The following is a 25691-nucleotide window of genomic DNA, read 5'->3' on the forward strand; positions in this document are numbered from 1 at the left end:
AAAAAATCACAAGCAGCGCTCCAGTTAGTGACGTGTTTTCCATCACCCAGCAGTGGTTGGTCTGCCAGAGAGGGTAGGCGGAGCTAAGCGGCTGCTTTTCCGGTCTCTGCAAGTGTTGCGAGTAAACAGTAATCTACTATGGCTGAACAAACAAAGAAAAGATGGATGACTACAGATACAACTTCAACAAGAAGTGAAAATCCAAAGAAAAATAAACAAACTCGACGCTCAGATGAAGCAAACAGTCTGAAAAGGAAAGAGACCGTCAGCCAGGAAAATCAAGAGTTACAACCGGAGCCAACCGTGGACGTCTGGTTAAATCGGGAAGTGTACTTCCACAATTGCCGTATATTGCCATGAGGTGCCGCCGAAGAAAATGAAACTCAGATCTTCGAGATTGAATCTTCAAGGAAAATATTCCCTCCTTTAGACCTGCACCAACTGAATCAGTATTATCCTGCAGACTGTCTTGGGGCTTTTTCCTCAAATCTCTCAGGTTTTGCTGCTCTAGTTACTTTTCTCTTTCTCTTTATAAATACTGTTTGTGTCTTTAAATATTAACATCTGCTGCTGTTGTTGATGTAACAAGAACATATGTTGTTGCTGTTGCTCTGTTTGTTTGTCTCTATCCTGCATCTCCCTCTATCTCCTTTTTCGGCCCATCCAGTCGAGGCAGACGGCTGTTCGACATGAGTCTGGTTCTGCTCGAGGTGTTAAAAGGACGTTTTTCTGCTTCTGTTGCCAAGTGCTGCTCATGGTGATTCATGTTGGCTCTCTCTCTAAATAATATAAAAAAGAGTACGGTCATGATTTGTCGCTATATAAAAAAAATTGACGAATTGATGAAATGAGTGCTACACTTACTCACAGGATTTCCATTATTATTGGTTGATCGGAGTAAAAAGTGCAGGTTGTTCTGTAGATACAGGAACTTTGTGGAAAAGTGTGACGTGTACCACTTGATGGAGCCAAGGAGCAGCAACTGTTGTGCAGCTTAAAGCCTGTGCATCAAACTCTTCAATATTGTTAATGTAAAGAATTTAAAGAAAATATCTATAGTTGTGGAGAAAGTGTTAGAAAAGTTGCACATGCGCTCTGATGTTAAAGCATACTTACATGTGTCATCTTATGAAATTTCCCACCTTGACTGTTCACAGTAACATTTAGTTTTCTGCCTGAGTCTATGCGGGGCCTCACCACTGATTCAGTTTGTGCACAAACATATATATTGGTCCCCTTTTTCTCTTCACTTAAAAATATTTTCACATGTTTAAAAAGAAGAATATACCAGCAGAAGCTTAGAAAAGATCTCTGATCATCATTTAGCTGGCTAATTACCTTTTTGACCCTAATGTTACCCCGTACAGTTTTAGCAGAACGTGAAAATGGCTGTGAAACCAAAACAGCAATCATCTCTAAAATCTGCTTTGTGGCACATCTTCACCCATAAACCAAAGATTAGAGAAGAAAGTGTTGATGATGAGGAAGCACCATTTTCAGCCAGTCTTAATTGTAGTGACCACTAGAGGGCGCCAAAGTGATAGACACTTTCTTTGATGATGAAAAATAACCGGTTCTGTCAAAATCAAACAAAAAAAACATTACATTATGTGCTAACGTTGCTTTGTAGTGTCTCCCTTCATTCTTGTGACAGCTTTTACCTTTTAAAGCTGATCATTTGTAACTTTTACACAGGTTCAAACTTCAGTAAAGACGACACAGCGTGACCTGAGGCGTTTCGGTTACATCACTTTATATCATCCACTTAGGTAACATAAGTACAAATGTTTATCTGAAGTGTTGGAGTTAGACTGCTGGCAAACATCAGGGACAAACTGCAGACACAAACACATTTTCAAGGTTGTGTTTGAACATTAGTTTACTGAGTTCAACATGCAGTCCGGCCCCTTCAACGTTGTGGGGTTGACGGTAAATAAAATGCATGAATGTGATGTTATAAAACTCATGCCGAATCTGCTGAGTCACGTCTCTGTCAGAAATCCAGATCATGTCCTGGGCTCAGGGCCAGATCAGCCCTCTGATTGGCCTCAGGGCTAAAACGAGCCGTGGGCCCCTTCGTCTTAGTCTGCTTCCACTTAAGTTCATCATTGTGCACATTTTGCAGAGAGCCTTTCAGAGAGGGAGGAGAGTGATGAGCCTATTACACACAGCTGTGGAGGGTCATGTATCGGCCTTCGGTCAGCAGGTACAAAGGTAGCATCGTCCCCTTCTCAGGTAAAGGACACATCGTCACCTGTCGCAAAACATCCTGATTTATAAAGACCCTGCATTTATGAACTATCACTTACTGAATGTTAGCTTATACCTTGTTCATGTCGTATAATTCAAAGTGTTATTACAAAGTAGATAATTACACTAACTCGTGACCTGTTTGCTGAAAAGTAACTTCACCTGTCAGACAAATGTAGCGGAGTAAAAATGTACAACAGAGATGTGGACTTGACACTTGGTGACTTGGACTCATCTCACTGTTTTGATGACTTGCGACTTGACTTGGCAAAAAATAAATGACTTGAGACTCGACTTGGACTTGAGGCATGATGACTCGGATGACTTACGTGTGTTCATAAATTTGAATGTTAGCTGTTAAATATAAAATGATAAAATTCAGTGTTGTCAAGTCTGGGAATCATGATCGGACGACTCAAAAAGCTCCCTGTATGTGATTGGAGGACCGGCTGTCAGTCAAATTCGTCGCTATGGCAACACGCAACATCAAAGCCCCCAAAGAGAATCCTCATCAGTCGTACTCGTTACTACTCAACACGGTCTCAGAGCAGACCATCATCATGGCTGCGTCTGTGCCGAGATAACACAGATACAATTCACTGTCTTCCAAATGACTTGAGACTTACTTGGGACTCGAGCTAAGACGACTTGGTCACAACAGCTTTTCAGATTCACAATATTAAAACAAAATATAAAATCATGATGTATTATTTAAGGTCAAATACACCCAGCAGTATATAAAGTAGTTACAATTGGCTCCACATTTACCAGATGCAACAGTAAAGAGACATTAAGATGTTTGTGTTATTGACCAAGATGGTGGAGCATTTTGTTTCCACGCACATGTTACATGCTACTAAATCAAGTCATGTCACACGTCTGTGTATCACGTTGAGCTAGAAGCTATATGAAATTGATGCTGGAACATTACACGTTAACGTGCTTTGAGTGGTGGTATCATGCAGGGAGATTTTGATCCGTACTCATTGATGACTCTCTGTGGAAATTGAATTTTTGAATCAGTGTGGCAGAGGCTCAAAACTTTTACCTAAAGAAAACACCTGAGTGCGGTATCCACCTCGGGCAGAGATAGTTTTGCCACGATGGAAGTAAAAAATCTTATTTTAACTCTGGTTCAGTCAGGAGACTAAAAATGTGCTGCATTATTACCTGTATCAGGTTCTTGTTAATCAGCAAGAACAAGAAGAAAAACTGCAAGTTTGTAAAATGTGTATTAAAACAAAACCACCTCACTAAGGCTGATAATATAGAGAGACTGTGAGGATGATAACAGGTCATCTTCCTGTTTTTAATGCTGACCTCACATGAACATACATACATGGAGTTATTAAAGGAAACACACGTGAACACAGAGTCATCGTTGTCACATAGATATTTATTATTTTGATTAAAAAGTGCCTTAAATGAACACAGTACATAAAGTTACAATGATTGACGGGCCAAAGAACAGGCCGTCCTCAACAAGGCCACAAAAACAACTTCCCTCCGACACACACACAAACAAACCCAGTCACCACTTTACACGATTAAAAACGTCAGTCTGGGGACTTTATGATGCGTTGGAATGCAAAAATAAGCTACACTAGGAAATACACTAAAATATACTATATATTATAGTATACTATAAAGTCACTAAACAACACCCACACACACACAGCTCATTTGCCTCTCATGGAAAAAGTAATTTCTCAGTTTTCTTTGTGTTTTTCGGGGGTTTAACTGAGAGGTGATTTGGCACACAAACGCATCCTTACACAGGACCATGATAAAACATGTTAAAATGAGAACGCAGGTGTCACTACAGGTGTGTTCTGCTCATTTCGCCCCGGTTGTTTTAGGCAAAAATCTCCATCATAATTGATATTTAAATAGCTGTTTTAAGGAAGTGACAGTAAAGGTGTCCGAGGTGTGACAGAGACACAAAACATGATCAGATGTGTAAGCAGATTTAAACTGACGGCTTTTAAGTTGTTTTGTCTGCAAAAACTCAAAAATATTTGTGTAATAAATGTTTATAATAAATAAATAATATAAAGTCAATCAACTTGCCAGTTAACTAGCTAAAGTCTTCTGCATTACTCATATTATCTTGCAAAGTTAGTTTACCTGTTAGAGCTTCTCACAGAGCTGCTGAGGGGAACTTTTACTGACACTGTCAGATCAGACTACAGTCGGTCAAACCACCAGCATCCGACAGACAGAGATGACCTACAGTCTGTAATCATGCAGATGTGCGTGCGTGGGGGGCAAATTCCTAAAATACAAGTTTCAGCAATCACAAGATGTCACTGTGCAAAGAATCTAACATTTACTGTTTGGGACCCTTTCAGTGTAAAACTGGATGTAGCTGCAGGAGCTAAAGGCTGAACCGCTGTCCCAAACAACATGAGAAAAGGCTCTGATAACATTTAGATTTACTTGTGATTTAGTCACGGCTCTGTGTGGTGAAAAATACTCGTCTAAAATCACCGCAACAAGAACAAATATGGACCAACTGTGTCGGTTTCTGTCGGCGCTCGATTTAAATTAAATTTTACAGTTTAAGTTCGAGTTGAATTCTCAAATAAGCATTAAATTAGCAAAATAAAACAATCACCTCCCAGTCTGCAATATGTCTGCTCCAATCACCAAACACTACGAATGAAGACACCATGTTTTTGTGAATGAACTCACTATGTCCTCTGTGATTGGTCGATGGTCGGCTGCTCTGTGAGTTTTGTTTCTGCCAACCAAACAAATGTTTATCCTTTAATCGGATAACTCCACATACAGAAACAAATGTTCTGTTAATCGAGCCGCGAAATCAGCTTTATTTATTCATTTATTTGTTCTAGTTGGTGCTCATGTAATCAGTTATGTGTAAACCATCACATCCGGAGTTATTTGGAGTATTTAGATTGAGCTCATTAACTTTCAGAAAACACCTCGAACCTCTCACAGAATGTGGAGCTCGTTTCATCCTTATCATGTTGCAAATTTGTCGTCCTGCAGTCGCCTACTTTAAACTTTATTTGACCTTTCTCTTAACTTTGACGTGGATGAGCTCCTTTCTCAGAGTCCTGGATTTACAATACTATTTAAAAAGTCAGACTGCTCTGCGCCGGTAAATACACACACAAAGTGTAAGCTGTCAAAAAATCATGTCAACTATCAATGAAAGGATTTATAGATGTTGTTTCTATTAGGCCCGATTCCTTCTGTTGAACTTCGAGGCCAAAGATCGATGTTAGATTAATGATCACAAAACACGCCAGGAAAAAAAAAAAGGGTTAAAGTCCCGTTCTCTGAAAAATAAACTCTAAACGTCCTCTGATAAACTAACCCAGACATCACTGAGATAACGCCTCAAACACACAGACACACACACTCAAACTGGTCCGTGCAGGTGGAGGTAACGTCAGGCAACAGGAGGAGGAAGAGGAGGAGCTCGGTCCTCCTCAGCTCCGGATCAGCGTCAGAAACTCGTCGCGGGTTTTTGGATCTTCCCTGAAAACTCCCAACATGGTGCTGGTGACGGTTTTACTGTTCATCTTCTGAACGCCTCGCATCACCATGCACATGTGACTGTGGACGGGAAGAAGAGAGAGAGAGGAGAAGAGAGAGAGAGGGATTAATATGAAAGACAACTAAAAAGATAAACAAGGTGGAGGGTTGAGAAAAAAGATGGCGAGGGAGGGAAACTCCAGAGAGAAGGAAGATGAAGGAAGTCAAACTAAAGGAAAGGACGGGAGGTGAAGGAGAGGAGTAAAGGAAAGGAAGCAGATATTTCAGTGGACGTTCATACGTTGCCTCGATGACGACTCCGACCCCGGTGGGCTGCAGCGCCTCGGTGATCGCCACAGCGATCTGTTTGGTCAACCTCTCCTGAACTGTGGACAGACGGACGGATGGACAAACATCAACCACAGAGCAAACACCGCCTCTGATCTCCGAGCTGACCGGAGAGAAATAAAAACTCTGAGAATCAGTGTTTACGGAACAGCAGAATTGTTCTTGGTACCTTGTAGCCGACGGCTGTAGATCTCAACGATCCTGAGGAGGAGAGAAAAGAGGAGAAACCTCAACAAACAACAACCTCATTTTAAAACTCTTTCCTGGTGTGGCGAGCGGACAGAAGGAAAACAAACACATCTGTAGAATCGACCTGGTCTTCACCTTCGACCTGTTGCTCTTCACGGTGAGCAAAACCACTTTCGACAAATTTGACCCCACAAACCTCCGTGAAAAAGTCAAAAGATCAAGCAGGGCAAGTAGAGGCAGGACTATATGCACATAAAGGACGGACAGGAAGCCGTAAAGAGCAAAAGCTGCTTCAAAGATCCCCGATTGATGAATCCTTACAAAAGTCTTTCCATCGTTAAAACAAAGAAAACCTGGACATGCGTTATGGATTTGTTTCCAAGATCAAAATCACAAAGGCTTAAGAGGAAAGTCACCGCGTCTGTGGAACAAAAAATCTCTTGAATGCACCCCTGCACAAAGATTTGATGCCTCACTGGCTCCCCGTTTACAAATAAAAAAGCAGCTGAGTTACGTTGAACGAACCGCCAAACCCAAAACCCACGACTACAAAATGAACCCACTGGCTTTATGTTGGTGTGATATAAATATCAGCTTAGAGTCGGATCGGTTAGAGAGCTGGAGGCGTTTTGTTTTCAGTGTCTTCTGTTTGTCTGTTTGTGAACAGGATTAAGGAAAAAGATTTGAATGAAACTTGGTGAAAAGGTGAAGCCAAGGAAGAAGTTTGGACCGGATCCAGACCCAACTCATGAGCAAGCGACTTCAAACAAAACACAACAGCAACGTCTCTGTAGCAGCAAATCCTGCAGGTGCATAAGAAATGTCCTTCTAGCTTTTTCTGTCATTTTATTTCTGTCATTTTTGTAATAATTGCTAAGAAATGAGGTGGATGTAAAAGAGATCATGATGTCCTTCATGACGTGGAGATACTAAGGGTGCGGGGCGGCTGTGGCTCAGTGGTAGAGTCAGGCGTCTTTCAATCGGAAGGTTGGCGGTTCGATCCCCAGCTCCCTCAGGCTACATGTTGAAGTGTCCTTGGGCAAGACACTGAGCCCCAAATTGCCCCAAATGAATGTCCTAACTGATTGAAAGTTGGGAACTTTACGTAGCAGCTTTGAGTGGTCGCAAAGACTAGAAAAGCACTATATAAGTACAGTCCATTTACCATCCAGACCTCACAGCTTTGGTCCGGACCTACTTTGTTTGGACAGCTGGGAACACGCATCTGAAGTCCGGTGCGGACCAAACCACCGGACCATGGTCTCGGACTTGAGGTCCGGTTCGATTCAGGTGACAACATAAACAAACTTGTAGTAGGACTTAATATAGGAAGTAAACCAAAAACTGCACTGCGGGTTGTTAATGGGTGTTAACAACTGCAGAGACAGACGGAGGTTTAGTAAAAAACTGAAGGAGAATGGAACAGATCAAACTCTGACACAATGTCGGTTAAAAGTAAAAAAGAAACATTAAAGTCTGTGATTCTCTCTCTTCTTGTTCCCTCTCTCGGTTTAGTTTTACCACGTGGAATTTCTAAACAATCAGAGAGCAGCTTCCCCGCGCATCAACACTTTTGGTCCGCTGGTAAAAGCTGCCGTCTGAACACAAACTCGAGGCAAAGAGCAACTTTGTCACATTCGGATCAGACAAACGGACTTCAGGTGTGAAAGAACCAGAAACAGATTCTCAGATGAGCAGTGAGACGATGACACAGGTAAACAGTTTAACTGGACAGATCAAATAGTTTAGAGGAAAGGTTGGAGTGAGGAGTGAGGAGTGAGGTGTGATGTGTGTGGAGTGAGGTGTGAGGTGTGAGGTGTCGACAGAAAAAGTGCCTTCTCCGGTAAAAGTTTTTTGAGTGCATTTCAAAAGATTTTCTGAATAACTTTCGTGCAAAGAAAGAAGAGAAGTTGATTCATGTTACAGCTACATTAAGATCGATTCACATGCAGAACATTTTACGATGACAGAAAGAGACACTGCGAGATCTCAGCAGAAACGAGGAGAGTTGCTTGATTAGCAGCACTTCCACTCAGAGACTCTTACCGTCCTAAGTATTTCTTTGCTTTTTCTCTGATTGAGCAGGACAGAAACCGATTATTAAAGGTTTTTAATTAGTGCCTTACAGTTTGCAGCCACAGAGTTTTGTTATTGTCTTTAAGGTGTGAATGGATTTTCTGTTTGTTATCTGTGTGAGAGTGTGTGTCCAGTCCGGGGTTAGTACGAGGTGTTAGAGCGATAAGCCTGAAGGTATTGGGGTCAGCGGGATCAGACACCTTTTAATAATCAGCTTAAATACACACCAGCTCTCACACACACACACAAACACATCCGCTTTAAGTTGTCTAATTAAAAACACACCCTGAAACAAAACACACACACGAACACACCCGCTTTAAGTTGTCTAATTAAAAACACACCCTGAAACAAAACACACACACAAACATAATTAGAGTGACTGTACCCACCTTGCCAGCTTGCTGAGGCCCAGAACTCTCTTGTTGGGGAGGTAACCGATGTGAACCTGCACGAAAGGAAAGATATTTATCTACGTCAGCCTGTTTTCACTGCGGTGGATAATTAAGAATTTAAAATCATCTTCAGACCATCGATGCAGAAGTTTCAGAGAGCCGATGACGTTGTATCTACTACTTTGTTGCCCAGGTTACATCATTATTGTTTGTTGTTACGGGATATTTGTAAAACATGCAAATAAAAGTGCACATTTCTAAAGGTTCAATCAAAAAGACATCAAGGGAGTCCAGATATAATAATATAGCAACAAGGAAGGAACTATTAAAACGCCTGAGGAGCTACACCTTTAAAATAGCACATATTTGGACCACTGCAGGTCAGACACTTCCTCTGATATTTTGCCTGTTTTCAATTTTTCTTTAAGCAATACCAAACTTCAGTGGTCGAATGATTATCGTCTTTTTGTTGTTGTTGTTTTTGCACTTTTTGTCCCAGTATTTCATGTCCAACCGACAAATCTTACATCTACTTTTGACGTACAACAACCACGCCCCGAGTCTGAATCTATCTCTGCCTGATGTTAAAACAAGAGAGTAACACCTGAAGGCCCTGACCGGATCAGTTTATTGACGCCTGCAAAGCATATTGGCTCAGAGTGTTTGACAAGTTTTACAAAGTGCAAAACAAAAACAGTGGGACAGCAACCATCAATCCAAACTGTAAAATGTGAACCTCCCCTTCCTGCTGCCCACCTGATATGAGTTCGACCTGTCATCAAACACGATGCACGATGTTCACCGAGTGTGCGTAGTGCACGTGCCCGAGCAGTGAATAAGAAAAGAGAGAGCCCTGCAGGAAAGTGACGATAAATGCTGCGAAATATGTTCACGAATAAGGGACATGGCTAGTGTTAAAAAACAAGCTAGCAAGGATGACCTGGCTTGAAATAAAACTGCCTGTCCTGAGTTTAAAAATGTGTTAAATGTACCAACATTAAATGAATCCTTGCAGAAAAGCAGAACATGAAATAAGGCCCGTTTTCCTCTTTTATATTTATGATAATTAACAAAAGTCCAGGTGCAAAACAAACACTCCAAAAGAACACAATTATGTACGGGGTTATATCCAGCGAGGTGGTGTTTATAAACACGACGTGAAGGCCAGAACTGTCTAATTTATATCATGATCAGGGGGAATACTCCATTCTGATTGGCTGCAGGGTGTCCATTAATTCCTGACAATGGACAGCTATTAAAAAGGACACTAACTAACCCATGGTATACAGTATATGTATGGATATGGTCACCTTTTTTAGGTAGCTATATTTGACTTATTCTTGAAACTATGAGAGAAATATGGACACTTGTTTTTAATAATTATAAACATTTGTGAAGCAGCTTATGTCTCAACAGAACCAGTTTTTTTCATTTTAGGGCAAATCCACTAGAATTCATCTAGTGGTTTTCTGAAGGTGCAAATGTTTTTACTGAAAAAAAATTAATTTATTAGCTCTTGATGTGTTAAATAATCTCTGCGGTGCATTAACGACCACACACATCAGTTTCAATCCGACCATCGGGCGGAAACAAACCAAGAAGGAGCTGAAACGAGAGCAGAGCAGGTGGATGAGGAGGAAGAGACGGAGACCATCAGCTGGAGAATCACTGCCTGGAGGCTTTTACACACCCCACAAACACACACACACACACGCACTCGTGCACACCACTCAAATGTCAGACGCAATTTGTTGACAAGACGAGAGAAAGGGCAGCGGCAACAAGCGTGCAAAGATCTATTTTCCTCCTTTTTCTGCCCGTCCCTCCCTCTGAGCTGCAGCAGGCTGACATATCGACATCAAACAGGCCGACCGTGACGCTGCTCCGACTCCTATCTGCTCGCAAGATTCGTATTTACAGGCACACGCAGGGAGTGACGATGGAGCGACGTACTATGAAGAACATAGAGTCATGAAGGTTAAAGCAGCTTTTGTATGATAAACTGGACTGTGCAGATAAAATCAGCGCACGACACAAGAAAGGCCAGAGCAGATTCCATCTCTTTAATGACTCTGTGGTGGCATCGGCCATCCTTCATGGAGTGGTCTGCTGGAGCAGCAGCATCACGGCTGCAGACAGGAAGAGACTTAAACTGGTGAAGAAGGCCAGCTCTGTTCTGGGACCCTGTGGAGGTGATGGGAGGCAGGAGGATGAAGGCAAAGCTATCATCTCTTATGGAGAGTGCATGGCATCTCCTTCCTTCCTGCCGCAGTTAGACTCTTCAATCAAGCCTGATATGTGCAACACTACATATGCAACAGCTGCAATCAATCTTTGTAACTGTCTTTTAACCATCTGATTATTTGTGGGGGTTTTTTTGCTGCTTCTTTGCTGCTGTTGAACACCCAAAATGTCCCCGATGTCGGATCAATAAAGGTGTATCTTATCTATATCCTGCAGAGCGCTGGCTTTACAGCACGTTCAATGTTTAGTTCAGTCTCCGAGCTTTCATCAACCTGTTTTCAGCAAACAAGCTGCGAAAGACCAACTGTATGCTGAATGCCCTGCAGGAGACAAGACCGTGACAAGCTGGGAAGAAGGTGAAACATTCAGCAGCTAAAGAGAAGTTTTTCTCAGGGACTGGTGGAGACCAGCGGCGACACGGTCGATGTGTCTCCACCTCCTCTCCTACAAAAATAAAGACAAAATGTAACCTCTAACAGTTGTTACAGCCTGCAACAAACAGCTCTTTACGCTATCTGACCAACAAGAGAGGAGGAGGAGGAGGAGGAGGAGGCGTTCTCTCTTTGTGTGGTGAGTCACTGACACACAGCAGACAGACAGACAGACAGATGAGAGACGCTGGATAAGAGGCGACACTGCTGATGGGGGGAGGGAGGAGGTTTAGGGACACAAACAGCCACCTGATGGACACCGCACACACACACACACACACACACACACAAACACAGGAGGTGTGCTAAGTGTTGGTGTGATTCACTGCTGTCATCAGAGCCCATTTACAGCGGTGGAAAAGCATCAGCTGCCAGCCTCTATTGTCTTAAACGACGTGCACCTGCAGGCGAAGATGGAGGGATAAGAGGAAGCAGAGGAGGACAACTCCGAATGAGGGAAGAGGCCAATCAGGTTTCGGAGGAGAGTAATGATGTCAAAGGAGCAGGAAGAGGGCTTAAAAAAAAGAGGAGAAAGGCAGGATAAACAGATCTCAGCTAATCTGATTGTTTCTTATGTTCTCTGTCTCTGCTGCTCAGACCAGCGGCCTCCACGGAGACGTCACAGAGAGGAATGGTTTCTCAGATACTCATCTGTTAACATGTTTATGGATTGAACAGTCAATATTTGCAGCTTCTTCAAAGAATACTTAAAAAACAGTGACTCTGCTGCAACTAAAGAGTGTATATTTACTTTGTGCTCTTATGTACACTACCAGTCAAAATTTGACGTGTAAATCTGAAACTTTAGACCGGTAGCGTAGCTTCGAGTAAAGTTCATTTAACCCTCGTAATGTGCTCCCGATTGCCACACACCTTTTGTCCTCTGGGGTCAAAAATGACCCCGCCTGGTTTTATTTAAAGCATATAGTAAATAAATTGTCAATCAATTCTGTGTTACACCTTTAGTCTTACTTCAGTCCGACCCATTACCACAAAATGTTCCCTTTGTTTTGGGATTTAGGGCCAATATACCTTTTTATAAAAAAGTATACCCTGTTTTTGAGTTAAAATAAAATGAAACAATGAATTATTTTGACAATTTGACTCATCACAGAGTGGTATACGTCAAAGTTTAGTGAGGATGCTGTTTTTAAATCATTTGAATTTTTTTAATGCCAGCACATAATCACACCTGCTGTCTTCTGGTGTCAAAATGGACCCCGTCTGGTTTGACTGTTATTTAAAGAATATAAAGTGGATACGTCACCCAAATCTGTGTAACATCTTTAATAACAACTTCATTCAAACACATTAACACCATTTCTTTATTCCATTTGGAATTTAAGGCCAATAACACCTCATTTACAGAAACTTTTAACTTGTCTTTTAGTAAAAAATAAATAAAATCATCAATAAATTCTGACTATAGTTAACATCAGGTGTGTTGACAGATTTAGTCAACTTTATTCCAACTCATTACCTGACATATAAAACATGTCAACATTCATTTCCAAAAACACACTCATCAATCAATCCACATAACTCCACCCTCCATATCGATGGCGGCCTTGGTGTCGTGTCTTCTAGTGTAAAACCTACTGGCAGAAACCTTGGTGTAATATTCGACTGTGACCTTACCTTCGACAAACACACAAAGATAATTGTACAATCCTGCTTCCACCAGTTACGCACCATCTCAAAAACTAAAGATTAAAATAATTACCCAACCGGACCTTTAAAAAATAATCCATCCAGCAGCAGCTAGACTTCTTACTGGTTTAAACAGACGACATCACATCACCCCAGTGGATCGTGCCATTTTACTTGATCGCCTTAAAAATTGGGTTGGAATCAGGGACACTGCACTTAGGTGGTTTTATTCTTACCTTTTAGAACGAACCTTTGCGGTCACCATAGGTTACCACTCCTCCTCTACCACTAAAATTATCTGTGGTGTACCCCAAGGTTCAGTTTTAGGTCCAATTTATTTTCAATCTATATGCTTTAACTTGGCCAAAAAATCCAGCGCCACAATGTCTCCTTTCATTGCTATGCAGACGACACACAGATACACCTTCCACTGACACCTGGGGACCATAGGAGCCTAGAACGCAGCAGCTCGGCTTCTTACTGGTTTAAAGAGACAACATCACATCACCCCCGTCCTGGCTTCTCTACATTGGCTTCCAGTTACTTTTTGAATTGACTTTAGGATTTTACTGATCACTTTGAAAGCACGCTTGGGTCTGGCTCCAAGCTACATTACAGAGCTGTTATATGAGCCAGCCCGCAGCCTAAGATCCTCAGGTGGGGGCCTTCTGGTCGTTCCAAAGTCGAGGGTTAAAACCAAAGGTGATCGTGCCTTTGCCATCAGGGCCCCTCGGCTTTGGAAGAACTTGCCTGAAGAGATAAGGCTCGCAACATCAGTGACATCTTTTAAATCTCCTCTTAAAACTCACTTTGTGTAAATTCTTCTGCAACATTGTCCTGCTTTTAAAGGGGAAATGTTGCCTATTTTTAAAGACCCCCTTCAGTGAACATCAAGTGTTTAACCTTGTAAACATCTCCATGTGGTGTTCTTCACGTGCTACAAGACATATCAGGGACAACGTAAGCAGTCATCTCCATGGCTGGGCCTGTCTGCTTTTACACTGCAGTGTACCAAGGACAGGCTGAACAACACGTTTTCAGATTGGCAGGTTTGAGACGTCACAAACCTAAGGAGCCAATCCCGTTAATGGACGGGGTGATGCTATGCGTATCATTATGTGTAACCTATGGCAACCACTTCAGCGACGCGCGAGCAGCTGTAACCATTATCGTAATTTTAACGTTAATGTTAACGTTACTACTACTAACTACTACATTTCAAGCTAACTAAGTTTCAACAAGAGACGTGTTTTGTTTTCGGCTGCAAGTTTATGAAAGGAGAAATCTCTATTTACAGGCAGAGACATATCATTCACAATTTTTTATTTCAAGCAGAGCATTTTATACGTCTTTAAACGCGACTCGAGCTGCTCTTTAAGCTTCATTTCATCCATACAGGTTAGGTAAACAGTGTGCCAAATCTGTTCTTCTGGCACCAGCCCTAGCTCGTCTAGCACCGATCTCTTGTCTCTACCTCCTCGTTTTTTTTAAACACAAACCTGATACAAAACTACACTAAGAACAGCAAAAGTTGCATCCCAAAATATGAGTGAATATGAGATTTTATTTAAGATATATTTTACAGCATTTTGGCTGACTTGGATATTAAGCTGTAATCACATGTATTCTGCAGAAGAAAGCGGCAGAGCGAGGGAGAGGCATCCTGGTATATGTAGGCACAGCTAGCATGGCTCAACAGTCAGTACAGCACGCACCATGGACTTAAAGGTATTAGACTGCTTTTAGCATCCACATTTAATATGCCAAAAATTCCCTTTAAGATTCGACCGCTGGTTTTACTCCGACCTCATCCCCTCACTCTGCCCTCGTCGAGGAAAAAAAAACAGATATTTGTACCAAAGAGGAGGAGCTGTGTCTGTGCTGACAGAGTTACTCTCCACATATGTTTCTAGACTCTCTGCTGCCATTTAACAACCTCGCCCTGTTAGCCTTTGACTGGAACCACTGCACTGAACACGTCTGCTGATTCTATCTTCATGTTCCAGTAACTCAGCCTTCAAGAAACATGTGTTCTCCCCGTTTTCCCTCTTTTCCCTTTGACTGAGACCGTCTTCTGTTTTATCCTGCTATCTTTATATGTGTGTGTGTGTGTGTGTGTGTGTGTGTGTTTCCTCACCCTGCCGAAGATGGGCACCAGGTGATGCTCACACATGGAGAACATGTCGATGTCTTTGACGATCACCATCTCGTCGTGGTCCTCGTCAAAGATGGCGTCGTTCATAACGTCTGCAAGAAAGAAATGTTGGAAAGTTCGCTTTTTAAACATGATTCTCTTTACATTAACAGATTTATAAACTTGGCCATCCATCGTCTTTAGTTTAAACACTGTGCAGCATCTTTAAAACGACGTATTTTATTGTAGATTTCTATCTTATTATGTCGAATTGCAGTCACAATAATGGCTGTAGTGCACCACAACATTATCCAGGTTTACAGATTATCCAGATTATCCAGGGTTTGTAATCCAGTTCAAATTTTAAATGTTGTTTATTTACAATAAAGCCACTTAAATAAATATTGAGTTTATCCTAATCAGGATTTACTGATCAGGATTTTTAAAGTGTATAAAAACCTTCCTACATCACTTCCTGTCCCTCTGCAGACAGACAGATGGAAAGCACCTGCTCACCTCCATCGCTCAGCTGTCTGTCCCTCTTTATCGTTGACTTTCTGTGTTTCTTTCAGGCAAACATCACCGTCTAATTATAGCTCTGCTTCCATACTCCGCTTCCTGTTGTTGCTTTATTGCATTTTTCAGTTGCCGGGGGTTCAATAAACCGCTTTATCTGTTTGCGACGACGCAGACGCCTCTCGCTCACCGCTGCACTTTTTAATTTCCTGACTGGCTATCTGTTAAAGGGAGAAGGGACGAGGACGGGCGGGGGTCACTGAATCTACGGGAAACAGACTTGTTGCTTCTTTCTGTGTGTGTTTAAACCAGGTGGCAGGTAGGTTTGCTTGCAGCAGGTTGGGAAGATCAACACAACATTATTTTTTGTTTGTGCGATCATGACACAGGTGGAGAAACCATGCTGCAGCAACCTTAGTCATGACAGCTGATGCCTCAGGTTAAAGAGACTTTTCAGTATTCATTTAACTTTACTTTTAAATGTACTGTTGTTCTTGTCTGTCGTGTTGCTAATCACAGGAAAAACACCTGTTGTTTACCCTTCAAACAATAATTGTAAGCTATGTCCTCGTTGCAGCACACTCACTCATGCCTCAATTTAAGCTCGTCAGTAGCAATGCACTGCGTACGTGACATCAAATGTCTGATTTTGTTGTGAAATAGCAGCCATGCTAACAGTTTCATGACGCTGCAGACACGGTGGCACTTTGAGCTAAATGCTAACGTCAAAGTTTGTGAAGCGTCCTTGTTTTGTTCAGGAACATAATCTTCACAAATGAAGACCATTTTTAAATAAAACCAGGAAGTGAACAGCTAACATTAGCCTTTGAACTATCACGTCATGGTCACACGCTTCATGCACCTGGGAAGAGCGTGCAGGAGGAGGAGGCGGAGGAGTCTTCACTAATGGCTGTTTCTGGGTTAAAGACGAGAAACAAAGCTCCACATGAACGATGTCATCACCCCATCCACGGTGAATGATCCGGACTTTTCCTGCCGCATTCACACATCAGCTTCACTTAAAAGCCTTGGCTTTATAAATGTCATTTAGGTTCATTATATATAGAAAAGATAATAAAATAAAAATGAAAATGAAAAATTAAACATATTTAATCACATTCTCGTTACCTGGATGTTTGGCATATCCAGGGTTTCAGGTGTTTGTTATGCAGGTTTCGGAGGTTGGACTAATCAGAAAACAATCTTATTTGCATTAGAAAAGGAAACTTCATTTACAAGCGCAAAAACAATCGAGAGCTAGAAAAAGAGAAAGAGATCGCACCAGGAGAAATAACATCTGTAACCTGATATTCTTCCCAGAGACGGTATCAATAATGGACGTAGCCACCGTGACGTCACCCATTGGTTTCTAGACGTGCGTAAATGAAGCCTCGAGTTTGGGATTTGTTGCTGGAGAAGAGCGAGGGGTTGTTCAATTCTAAAGTCTATCAAAGCTAAACAGTGTGTGTCTGTGTCCGATCCATGAGCTGGTGAATGAACTAGTTAAACCTCCTGTTTCCCACAGAGGAGATTCTCTTTGTGGTGACTGAGCACAGCTGTTCACTTATTAGACTAAAGAAGTAGCAGACTCGACGTTCGCTCGTTCGGTCAGAGAGCAGCAGGTAAACAACATGTACCGGGAAACTTAACATAACCGGTCTTCTCATCGCTGTAATCTCTCCAGGGAAAAGTCAACAACTCCTGACTCCCGCGCTGGCCGACAAATAAATGTATGATTAACAATGGACGAGGTAACAAGCCAGGTATGGCCAGAGTTTAATACCTGCTACTTAGTGCTAAAAATACAATAATACTAGAATCTAAGTCAGTGAAAGACTGGAGCACAGGCTTCTTGCATAGCCAGATAAATCACACAGCAAATTTGTCTGAAATTTGACAACCCGACAACACAAACACGGTGAAGTAAAGTTGAGTGACTGTGTCCACCTGTCACTCAAGTGACCCCGCAGCCCTTATTTAAGGCTTAATATAATTCAAACCGGTGAGGTATATAAGCATTAACGCCCGTACAGGTGTCATGAAGAGAGAAACGAGCTACACAGACCTAAACTGTTTGTTGTACCGGGCTGTAAACCTGTTTACTTCTGCTGTCAAGTTGGACATTTTAACATGGGGCTCTATGGGGATTGACTCACTTTTGGAGCCAGCCTCAAGTGGACACTCGAGGAACTGCAGGTTTTTGCTCTTCTGCATTGGCTTCATTTGTCAACAAAGGGGGTTGCCGCTTGTTCTCTCACCAGAAACGTCAGAAACATAAATAAGAACCAAGATGATGTAAAACACTTTAAGGACAGTGGGTCTCATTCATGAAACGTGAGCAGACGGAAATTTACGTGCATCTCCGCATTCATCAATATTTTAGTAGCTCCGATCTTTTCGTAGCTTCTAACAAAATCCACACATGCTGCTTACCACACGTAGTGCTTGTGTAAATTTAAGAATGCACATAAATAATGCCGGTCACTATTGGAAATTACAATTTTAATTCATATTGCGCTCTGTTATGTACACAATACGCAGATGCCTTTGAAACACGTAATATAGCCTAAACATGAGAAACGATTAAAATATAACACATTTAGAAAATTATTTGAGACAACACGTTTGATTTTTTTTTTTTTTTTTTGTGGCTCTTTGATAATTTGAAAGAAACCTTTAATAAATCTGATTTGAAAAATGTTTAATTTACGTTGGCTGCAGACGGACTTATTTGGAGCTGTATAAAACAGAGCTTTAGGCTATTAAGATTCAAATCATTTGAAGACGATGCATAAAAAACTGCTGTGAGCTATATGTTATCCGTATCCTTTGTTAAAATAAATGTTAAATAGCTCCACACTCGACAGCCATCACTGATTTAGATTTGATCCATTATGCACAATATAACATTTCTGGTTTCCCGTTTCCACTTCATTCAATCCGGAGAGAAAACCCCACAAATGAATCTTCTGTTTGTTTGGTGGGACTGTACGACCTAGGTTAAACTACACTGACCACTAAGCTATCAGTGATGGTTTAATGTATTATGATACAACACTTATCACCTTACCATCTGGGTTTGATGTTGACTCCAGCGGAGGCATGTCGCTGTCTCCGTCAGGTATAATTCCTGACAGAGAGGTCTCCCAAATTATGCCAGCGATGTGACTGTGAGCCTCCTCCTCCTGTGGCTGATGTATTTTTTTTGTGGGCGCTTATGCGTTTCTTTGCCTCCAGTTTCATGTCAAACCATTTACGCTTCACCTCGGACACGGTTCTTTGGACTACAGAGACAACATTAACGGCATCTGTCACCTCCCTCCAGGCCTTCGCTCTGCCTGTCCCTGTCACACCACTGCTAACAGATGAAAATAAAATGTGTTTTCTTAACTCCACTTCACCCAAAATGATCTCTATCTCCGCTTTGTAAAAATTCTTTTTTCTTTCTCTCTCTTTCTTTGTTTGCGCCATGACTGACAGGTCAACTGGATGCATCTACACCTCCTTATATGGTGGTCATTGGCAATTCATGGGCGTGGATTTATGCTAATAGCTGATTACCGGGAGCGCGCTGTCACTTGTCACGATGGATTGGCATTCATAATCATACGCACGTGTTTACGATCAGATCTGAGTTTCCCGCGGTGTTCTATATCCGGAGTAGGTTTTTAGTAGCGTAGGCTTTTATGTGCAAATCTACGCACACATTTACTAACGTTTCATGAATGAGACCCAGTGAGTGTAACAGTGAGCCCCTCCCCCCCACAGCTTCAGTTACAGGAAAAATACGTCAAGTCAACCTGAAGTAAATAAAGGGCAGCTGGTGAGGACTGCCGGTTCAGACGCTCCGGGTGACAGAAACAGGAGGCGCGCATCAGGTAATTACATGTGTCACTTATCATCAGCCTCTCATAAGCCTTAGTAAACGAGGTCTTTATGTAATGTTCCGACAGCCAGATGTGTGTGTTTGTGTGACAGTACACACACACACACATTTCCTGTGCATTGTAATAACCCTGGGCATATATTTATGAATCATGCTGCAAATCATGTCTAAGAAATATACATCATATTTTAGCTTCATTTAATTAAAGCTTTAGTAGGTAGCTTTATTAAAACTGACTTTTTGTCATACTTGCTCAAACTGTCACTTTAAACATGCAGTTGTACATGAGAGATAATCTGTTCCTCTGGCTCCTGCTCCGATTGGCATTTGCAAGAATCCAACGCTCCCGAACCACAACAGCCAATCAGAGTCGAGCAGGCTCTCAGGCTGCTGTCAATCGCATGCTGCGCAGCATCACTCCTCCGCGCATGCTCACACGGTCGAGCTCAATTTCTTCAGTGTGCGCAGCGTCAGCCGGTTCGTGTCCACGAAGGCTTAAAGACAACCACCAGGAATGAACAAACTGCCCATCCCTCCACTACCAACTACAGCTTACACTACAAAGACCGTTAAACTGAAGAAGAGAAATGTACATTTTTACGTTAGCATGCTTGTACACATTTTTTTAATACTGTTGCCATCTTAGTTTAGCATGTTAGCATGCTTACATCTTGTGAATGAGTTCTAATGTTGATTCATCTCTACATTTTGCAGAGCTGTGGATCAAAACCCAACATGCACACTAAGGTTGTGTCCTCAGAGCCGCGCTCGAGCTAATGAAAATAATATCTAAGTGGTGATAAACCCTAATAATCCTTCAAAGCTCCACTGACTGCAGACTGAGTGTAGATCAGACAGATTTGAGCACATGAGCAATGTATGCACGGAGAGGCGGCGATGAAGGCTGTGTGACTGGGTTTAAATGTACAGTTTCACGAGGCCGTGCATGGCACTCCATTCCTTTGAGAATGAATGTGTGAATGTCGTGTTAAGATTTTGAGTGTCCGTGTAGCCAAATAAATGTAAGCTTTATAGCCAAAATCAGTTCATTACAATCTAATTATTGACTCATTATTGCTGCTCTTTATCAGTTAAACTTTTAAGCAAAATTGACCCTAAAAAAGGGTTTCAGGTGTAATAAATGTAAAGATTTACACCTGTGTTTTAATTTAAAGATTGAAGGATTTATTTGTGACACACTCACAGTGTTTATGTTTATGTGCAGTGAAATGCAAGAGGGGCATCTAAAGTAGGGATGCACGTTATTGGATTTTTTGCCGATATCTGATATGCCGATATTTTACAACTCATTTAGCCGATTACCTATACCGATATTTTTTTCCCGCACACCTAATTGCAGAGATCATCAACTCTCTTCTGTATTGGAATTAGCGTACAGTATAATGGTGATACTCTTATCACATGTGTTACAGCGGTCGGGGTGACAGGTCTTGAGATGGTTAATCAGGTTTGTAGTGTTGAAAGACTTTGCCTTGGCTCCTCCTCGCATCACTGAAGCTGAGCAGTCATTGCAAAGAGCAGCTTTGCTATCTATTTCAGACACTTTGAAAAACTTCCACACCACGGACATTTTGGCTTCTAACTCTCTCATGCTGCAGGTAGACACACGTGAGGTCATCAAGCTGCGCCAATATCCGCCGATACCGACAACGTGCCGATAATATCGTGCATCCCTAATCTAAAGGAAAAGACTAGTGTGCAATAATAATCACAGCAACAGTAAATAATAAGGATTTAATACATATATATGTTGAAGTCATAAAACACAAATCAGGACCATTTTTTCAGGACAGGAAAAAAAGTTAAATGTGAAAATGTGACAATTTGTCACTTAACCCATCAGTCCATTAACTGACAATGAATCTCTGTAAATGTGAATGTGACAGAAATTATAAAATATTTAGACTTTCAAGCTTCTAAACTACAAAGATTTGCAGCTTTTCTTTGTTTGTATCTGTGTCTTGTACTCTGGGGAATTATTATCAGCATTATTCACTATTTTCCGATAATTATGGACTGAATGATTAATCAAGAAATACATTAAAAGAAATTGTAAGCCTAATTCAGATTATTAGTTTGTTAATTAACACCGAAACCATGTGCAGTAAATTTCTGTAATCTGGCTCCTGTGACATCACAAGCTCAAAATTCCTGCTTAATCTCGACATAACTCTTCCTCATTACAGTTGTGTTGGTCATGTGCTCGACAACAAGAGGATTTCTAGCTCATGTTGTGATGAAAGCTGAACCCATGACCCGCACACACACACACACACACACGTTCAATCACAGTGATCAAACAGTGTGAAACTCAGTAAAAAGATGTTGTAACTCTCCACAAACATGCAGCAGTCTGAAAACTAAAACACGTGTTTATGTGTTCAAAGGGGAGTCTCCGGAAACAGCCAATCAGCACACAGACGGACCACGGCGCCTGAACAACAACACACATGTGTGTCATCACTATCTCACAGCACCACCCTCCTCTTGCTCAGATGTAAGAGGAGGTTATGTGATCGTACCTGTGTTGTCTCAGGACCAGGCATGAATCCTCTTCACCTCTTTCACATGGCGCCCTCACGTTTTCTCTCGCTCTGCATTCTTTCCTTCACAATTACAGCGTCACATAACGACCCCCACAAACAGACAAACTGGCTCCAGATGGAGGCTGGGATGGAAACGAGGGGGCAGATCCCCGATTCCAGCCACTCCAACGTGCCGTAGCGTGGAGAAGCTGGCCAATGTGGACCCAACGCCGCATATCATCCCCCTTTCCTGGTGCTTTAACCCCCCTAACCCCGACCGGATCATGACTCAGCAAACCGGCTTCTGAAACGATTCCGGAGCAGCAGGCCGGACTGGTTTCACCGGATCGACTATTGCAAAGAGGACAGACTATAAATATGATATGCAAATCAAGGACAGGTTTTCTCTCTTGGTTTAATATCAGTTTCTCCGGCCTCATTGTGTCTTGACTAGATCTCTATTAATAATGAGAATCCACGTCTCAATGAGCTTAGTTTACTAAAGAAAAGATTCTATTAAAATGTGTTTCACAGATACAAGCCTTGCAAGATCAAATCATCAAAACTGAAATAGTCTAAACACATGAAAACCAAAGACTGTCTGTAAGACGTGAAGGCATGAACCTGCCTCCTTTCTAACGGCCAGCAGCGGGCGACTCCACTGGTTCAATTTGTCTTCTGACCGGATTCATTACCTCAGTAAACTTTTTATGGTCTCAATCTTTAGTTTCAAGTCTTCTTCAGTTCAACATGATGACCATTTTGTAAGCTATGGTCCCATTTAGAGTCAAATAGACGGTAAAGTGGGGTGCAGGTTTAGCTCAGCACAGTCCTCAATGCAGCAGCGCTGGGTTGGACTCCGACCCTCGGCCCCTCGATGCAATTCATTCCCACTCTCTCTCCCCACATTTCAGACTTTATCTACCGTCAATAAAGGCAAAAAGGGCTAAATATAATCTTAAAAAAATAGATATATACAAGATCGAGAGGGGTGTGTAGCTACCTGAGACTGAAAAATCGCGACCAGAGCAGCAGAAAAATGTCTTGTTCAGCATTTAGGTGTAAGTGCCAAAAGTAACAACCAAATTAATCACACTTATCTTCAATAATGGATACATCTTGCTAACCAGGCTAGCGCTAATTTTTGCTAACCCCTCAGTCCTCCAGCATCTGGCCCTAATAAAGTTCCCTCTAGCTCTCAAAAGACAATATGGCCACATCCACAATGCCAAACACCAGGCCTTGAGAAGGACACCAATGGGCAACGTCCACTTCTTCTACACAATCACCAGTAAAAAAACAAACCATCAGACACATACTTTGAATGTTTCGAGTTTTTCTTCAAATAAGAGAGCTGAAGCAGCTAAAGCATTAACCCAAGTCCGGCAGGACACTGGAGAAATGTGAATATAATCTGTCAATTCGAGTGTTTTACGCTCATGACACCTGGTCATTGTGACAGGAGCAAGACAAGAGCGAGAACGTAGCAGGTGGATTGCAGTGGATCAATGGGTCAAACACACAAGTTGTAAAGCTTCATTTGGCCCCGTCTGAAGCATAGTATTGGTCGTGATAACAACTGATAACAGGACGTTTTATGGTCTGATAACATCTGAAGTCGCTGATAAAATGATGCACAAGTTTAGGGCTGCAACTAATGATTATCTCTTGAAGGAGGTTCTTAATTATTTAGATTATTTTCATTACCTAGCACTATTTATTCATCAGATTCTAATTATATTAGCCTTTTAAACGTCTGAAAGTGTCTCAAATGTCTAGATCTGAGGGTGATGTCTACAAATAGCTTGTTTTAAACGAAAAACAGTTAAAAATTAAAACACCAATTTTGTAAAGTTCACAAACAAAACAGAAAAATAAACAAACTACCAGACTTCTCTTCGTGTTTTAATGATAATAAAAGTTAAGGAGAAAAAAAGATCACAGAGTTCAAATTCACTTGTCATATGTATCACTCACTTTACATTTCTGGAAAATATAAACAAAGCCAGCATGCAGTCAACCGCTTCGTGACACCTACCCCCCCGCCAGCAGTTTCAGGCATTAAAAAGAACTATATAGAAACAATCAATCTTGTCGCTGATGGTCTGGTTTGCTTTTGCAGGTCTTATAGAGTCATCAGAATTAATTTCAGTCTGTTTTATAACCACCAAAAAATTCCTCCTCACAGGAGCTTTAAGAACAAATACCTCAAACCATGACATCCTCTGACCTTATCTGTTCATCTCTATATTAAGGTTTATGACTTGTGTTTAAATGTTAAACAGGATTATATTTCAACCTCTGACTGAATCATTAACAGCATCTCATCTAATCATGAGACATGTCATGATTGAAAGTTAGCAACAAGGAATGGGTCATTTTCATGTATAAAACAGTTTGAATTAACCCTCTGACAGCAACATCTCATTTTCAGTATTGTTACAATCAATCAATCAATCGAGTGATGGAGAAAATAATCAGCTGCCTCAAAACGGTTCAAAATTAACATCAACTGCTTTTGTACAAGTAATACAATATATATATATATATATATATATATATACATAAATGTTTATCTCCCTATTTTTACATCTTCTTGGTTTCATTTTACTTATCTAAAATCTGAAATGTAGAACTTTAATTTGCTTTCATTTTTGCTTTTGTTCAAGAATAAAGACGTGCCCCTCAGCAGTCATAAAGAAACTGATAGTACCAAATGAATAGCGGAGAAAAAAAGCACCTTATTTCTCCCTTAAAGGAAAAACAAGGGAAATACTCCGTGAGACTGCGTCAGCAAATGTTTAAATGTACTTTTTAGATTATTAACACTTATCTCTGATCAGTTTAAGTCTTAATTTCATATAATCCACCCTAAAATCTGACTAAAAGGTGATGCGTTTGCTTGCGGTCCTGACACCTGTTGAACCGCAGCACAATTCCCTAGCGCCTCTGAGCGGCTTTGTGGATTTAGAAACTCACCGATGATTTTCTCCTGGTAGCCCTTGGTGAAGAACTGCATGGCGGTGGCTGCTCGCCAGGGGGTCTTGAGGAGTCCCTGCCGCTGCGGGTCCTCCCCGAGCCCCCGCAGGATGGTGGTATAAGCAGCAGCCAGGGACGGCAGGCTCATCTCGTTGTCTTCCACGCTCCTGGTGCGCTCCTCTCTCCAGCTCTCCATCACCGCGTTGACCGGTCGGTGCGAGACGCACTCCGCGGCCGGAGGCTGGGGGACGGGTGTGCGCACGGTGCCGGCCGGCCTCTTCACCAGCCCGTCAAAGTGTCCGTTAGGTACGGAGCTGCTGTCCCCGGTGTCTTTTATCTCGTTTGAAGTGTACTGTGGCTGTTTGGAGTGCTCCATCACTTCTTTTGCTACCCTTTCCTTCTCTTTCCTGTCTGCTGGGCACTTGTTGATCAGTTTCTCCTCCTCACAGATTCCCTTTAACGGATGGTTTTACTTTTTGTTCGCTAGCTGCAGCATTTATAACAGCAGATAATCCGAGGACGGCTTCTATTGGCTGGGCGGGG

The 25691-nt window shown here is 41.8% G+C and overlaps 1 protein-coding gene across 1 annotated transcript; it reads right to left on the minus strand.

Annotated features, from left to right (window-relative positions):
• Nucleotides 1–3632: 3632 nt before the first annotated feature.
• Nucleotides 3633–25603, minus strand: gch1 (GTP cyclohydrolase 1). The gene is made up of 6 exons (XM_069657852.1): nt 25149–25603; nt 15225–15334; nt 8760–8815; nt 6272–6303; nt 6056–6140; nt 3633–5835 (listed from the first exon to the last, which is right to left on the minus strand). The coding sequence occupies exons 1-6, from the start codon at nt 25522–25524 to the stop codon at nt 5709–5711; spliced, it is 786 nt and encodes a 261-aa protein (XP_069513953.1). The 5' UTR covers nt 25525–25603; the 3' UTR covers nt 3633–5708.
• Between the last annotated feature and the right edge of the window lie 88 nt (nt 25604–25691).

This window comes from Semicossyphus pulcher, unplaced genomic scaffold (genome assembly GCF_022749685.1).
Source record: "Semicossyphus pulcher isolate SPU_LCO1_2020_fin unplaced genomic scaffold, fSemPul1.0.p SCAF_1, whole genome shotgun sequence".
Taxonomy (NCBI): Eukaryota; Metazoa; Chordata; class Actinopteri; order Labriformes; family Labridae; genus Semicossyphus; species Semicossyphus pulcher.

Coding starts and splice junctions, on each gene's coding strand:
- gch1 (XM_069657852.1), bottom strand. CDS start 25,524: ATGGAGCACTCCAAACAGCCACAGTACACTTCAAACGAGATAAAAGAC. Junction 6,141..6,271: donor CTACAGCCGTCGGCTACAAG/GTACCAAGAACA, acceptor GTCTGTCCACAG/TTCAGGAGAGGTTGACCAAA. Junction 5,836..6,055: donor GGAGTCGTCATCGAGGCAAC/GTATGAACGTCC, acceptor TCCCGTCCACAG/TCACATGTGCATGGTGATGC.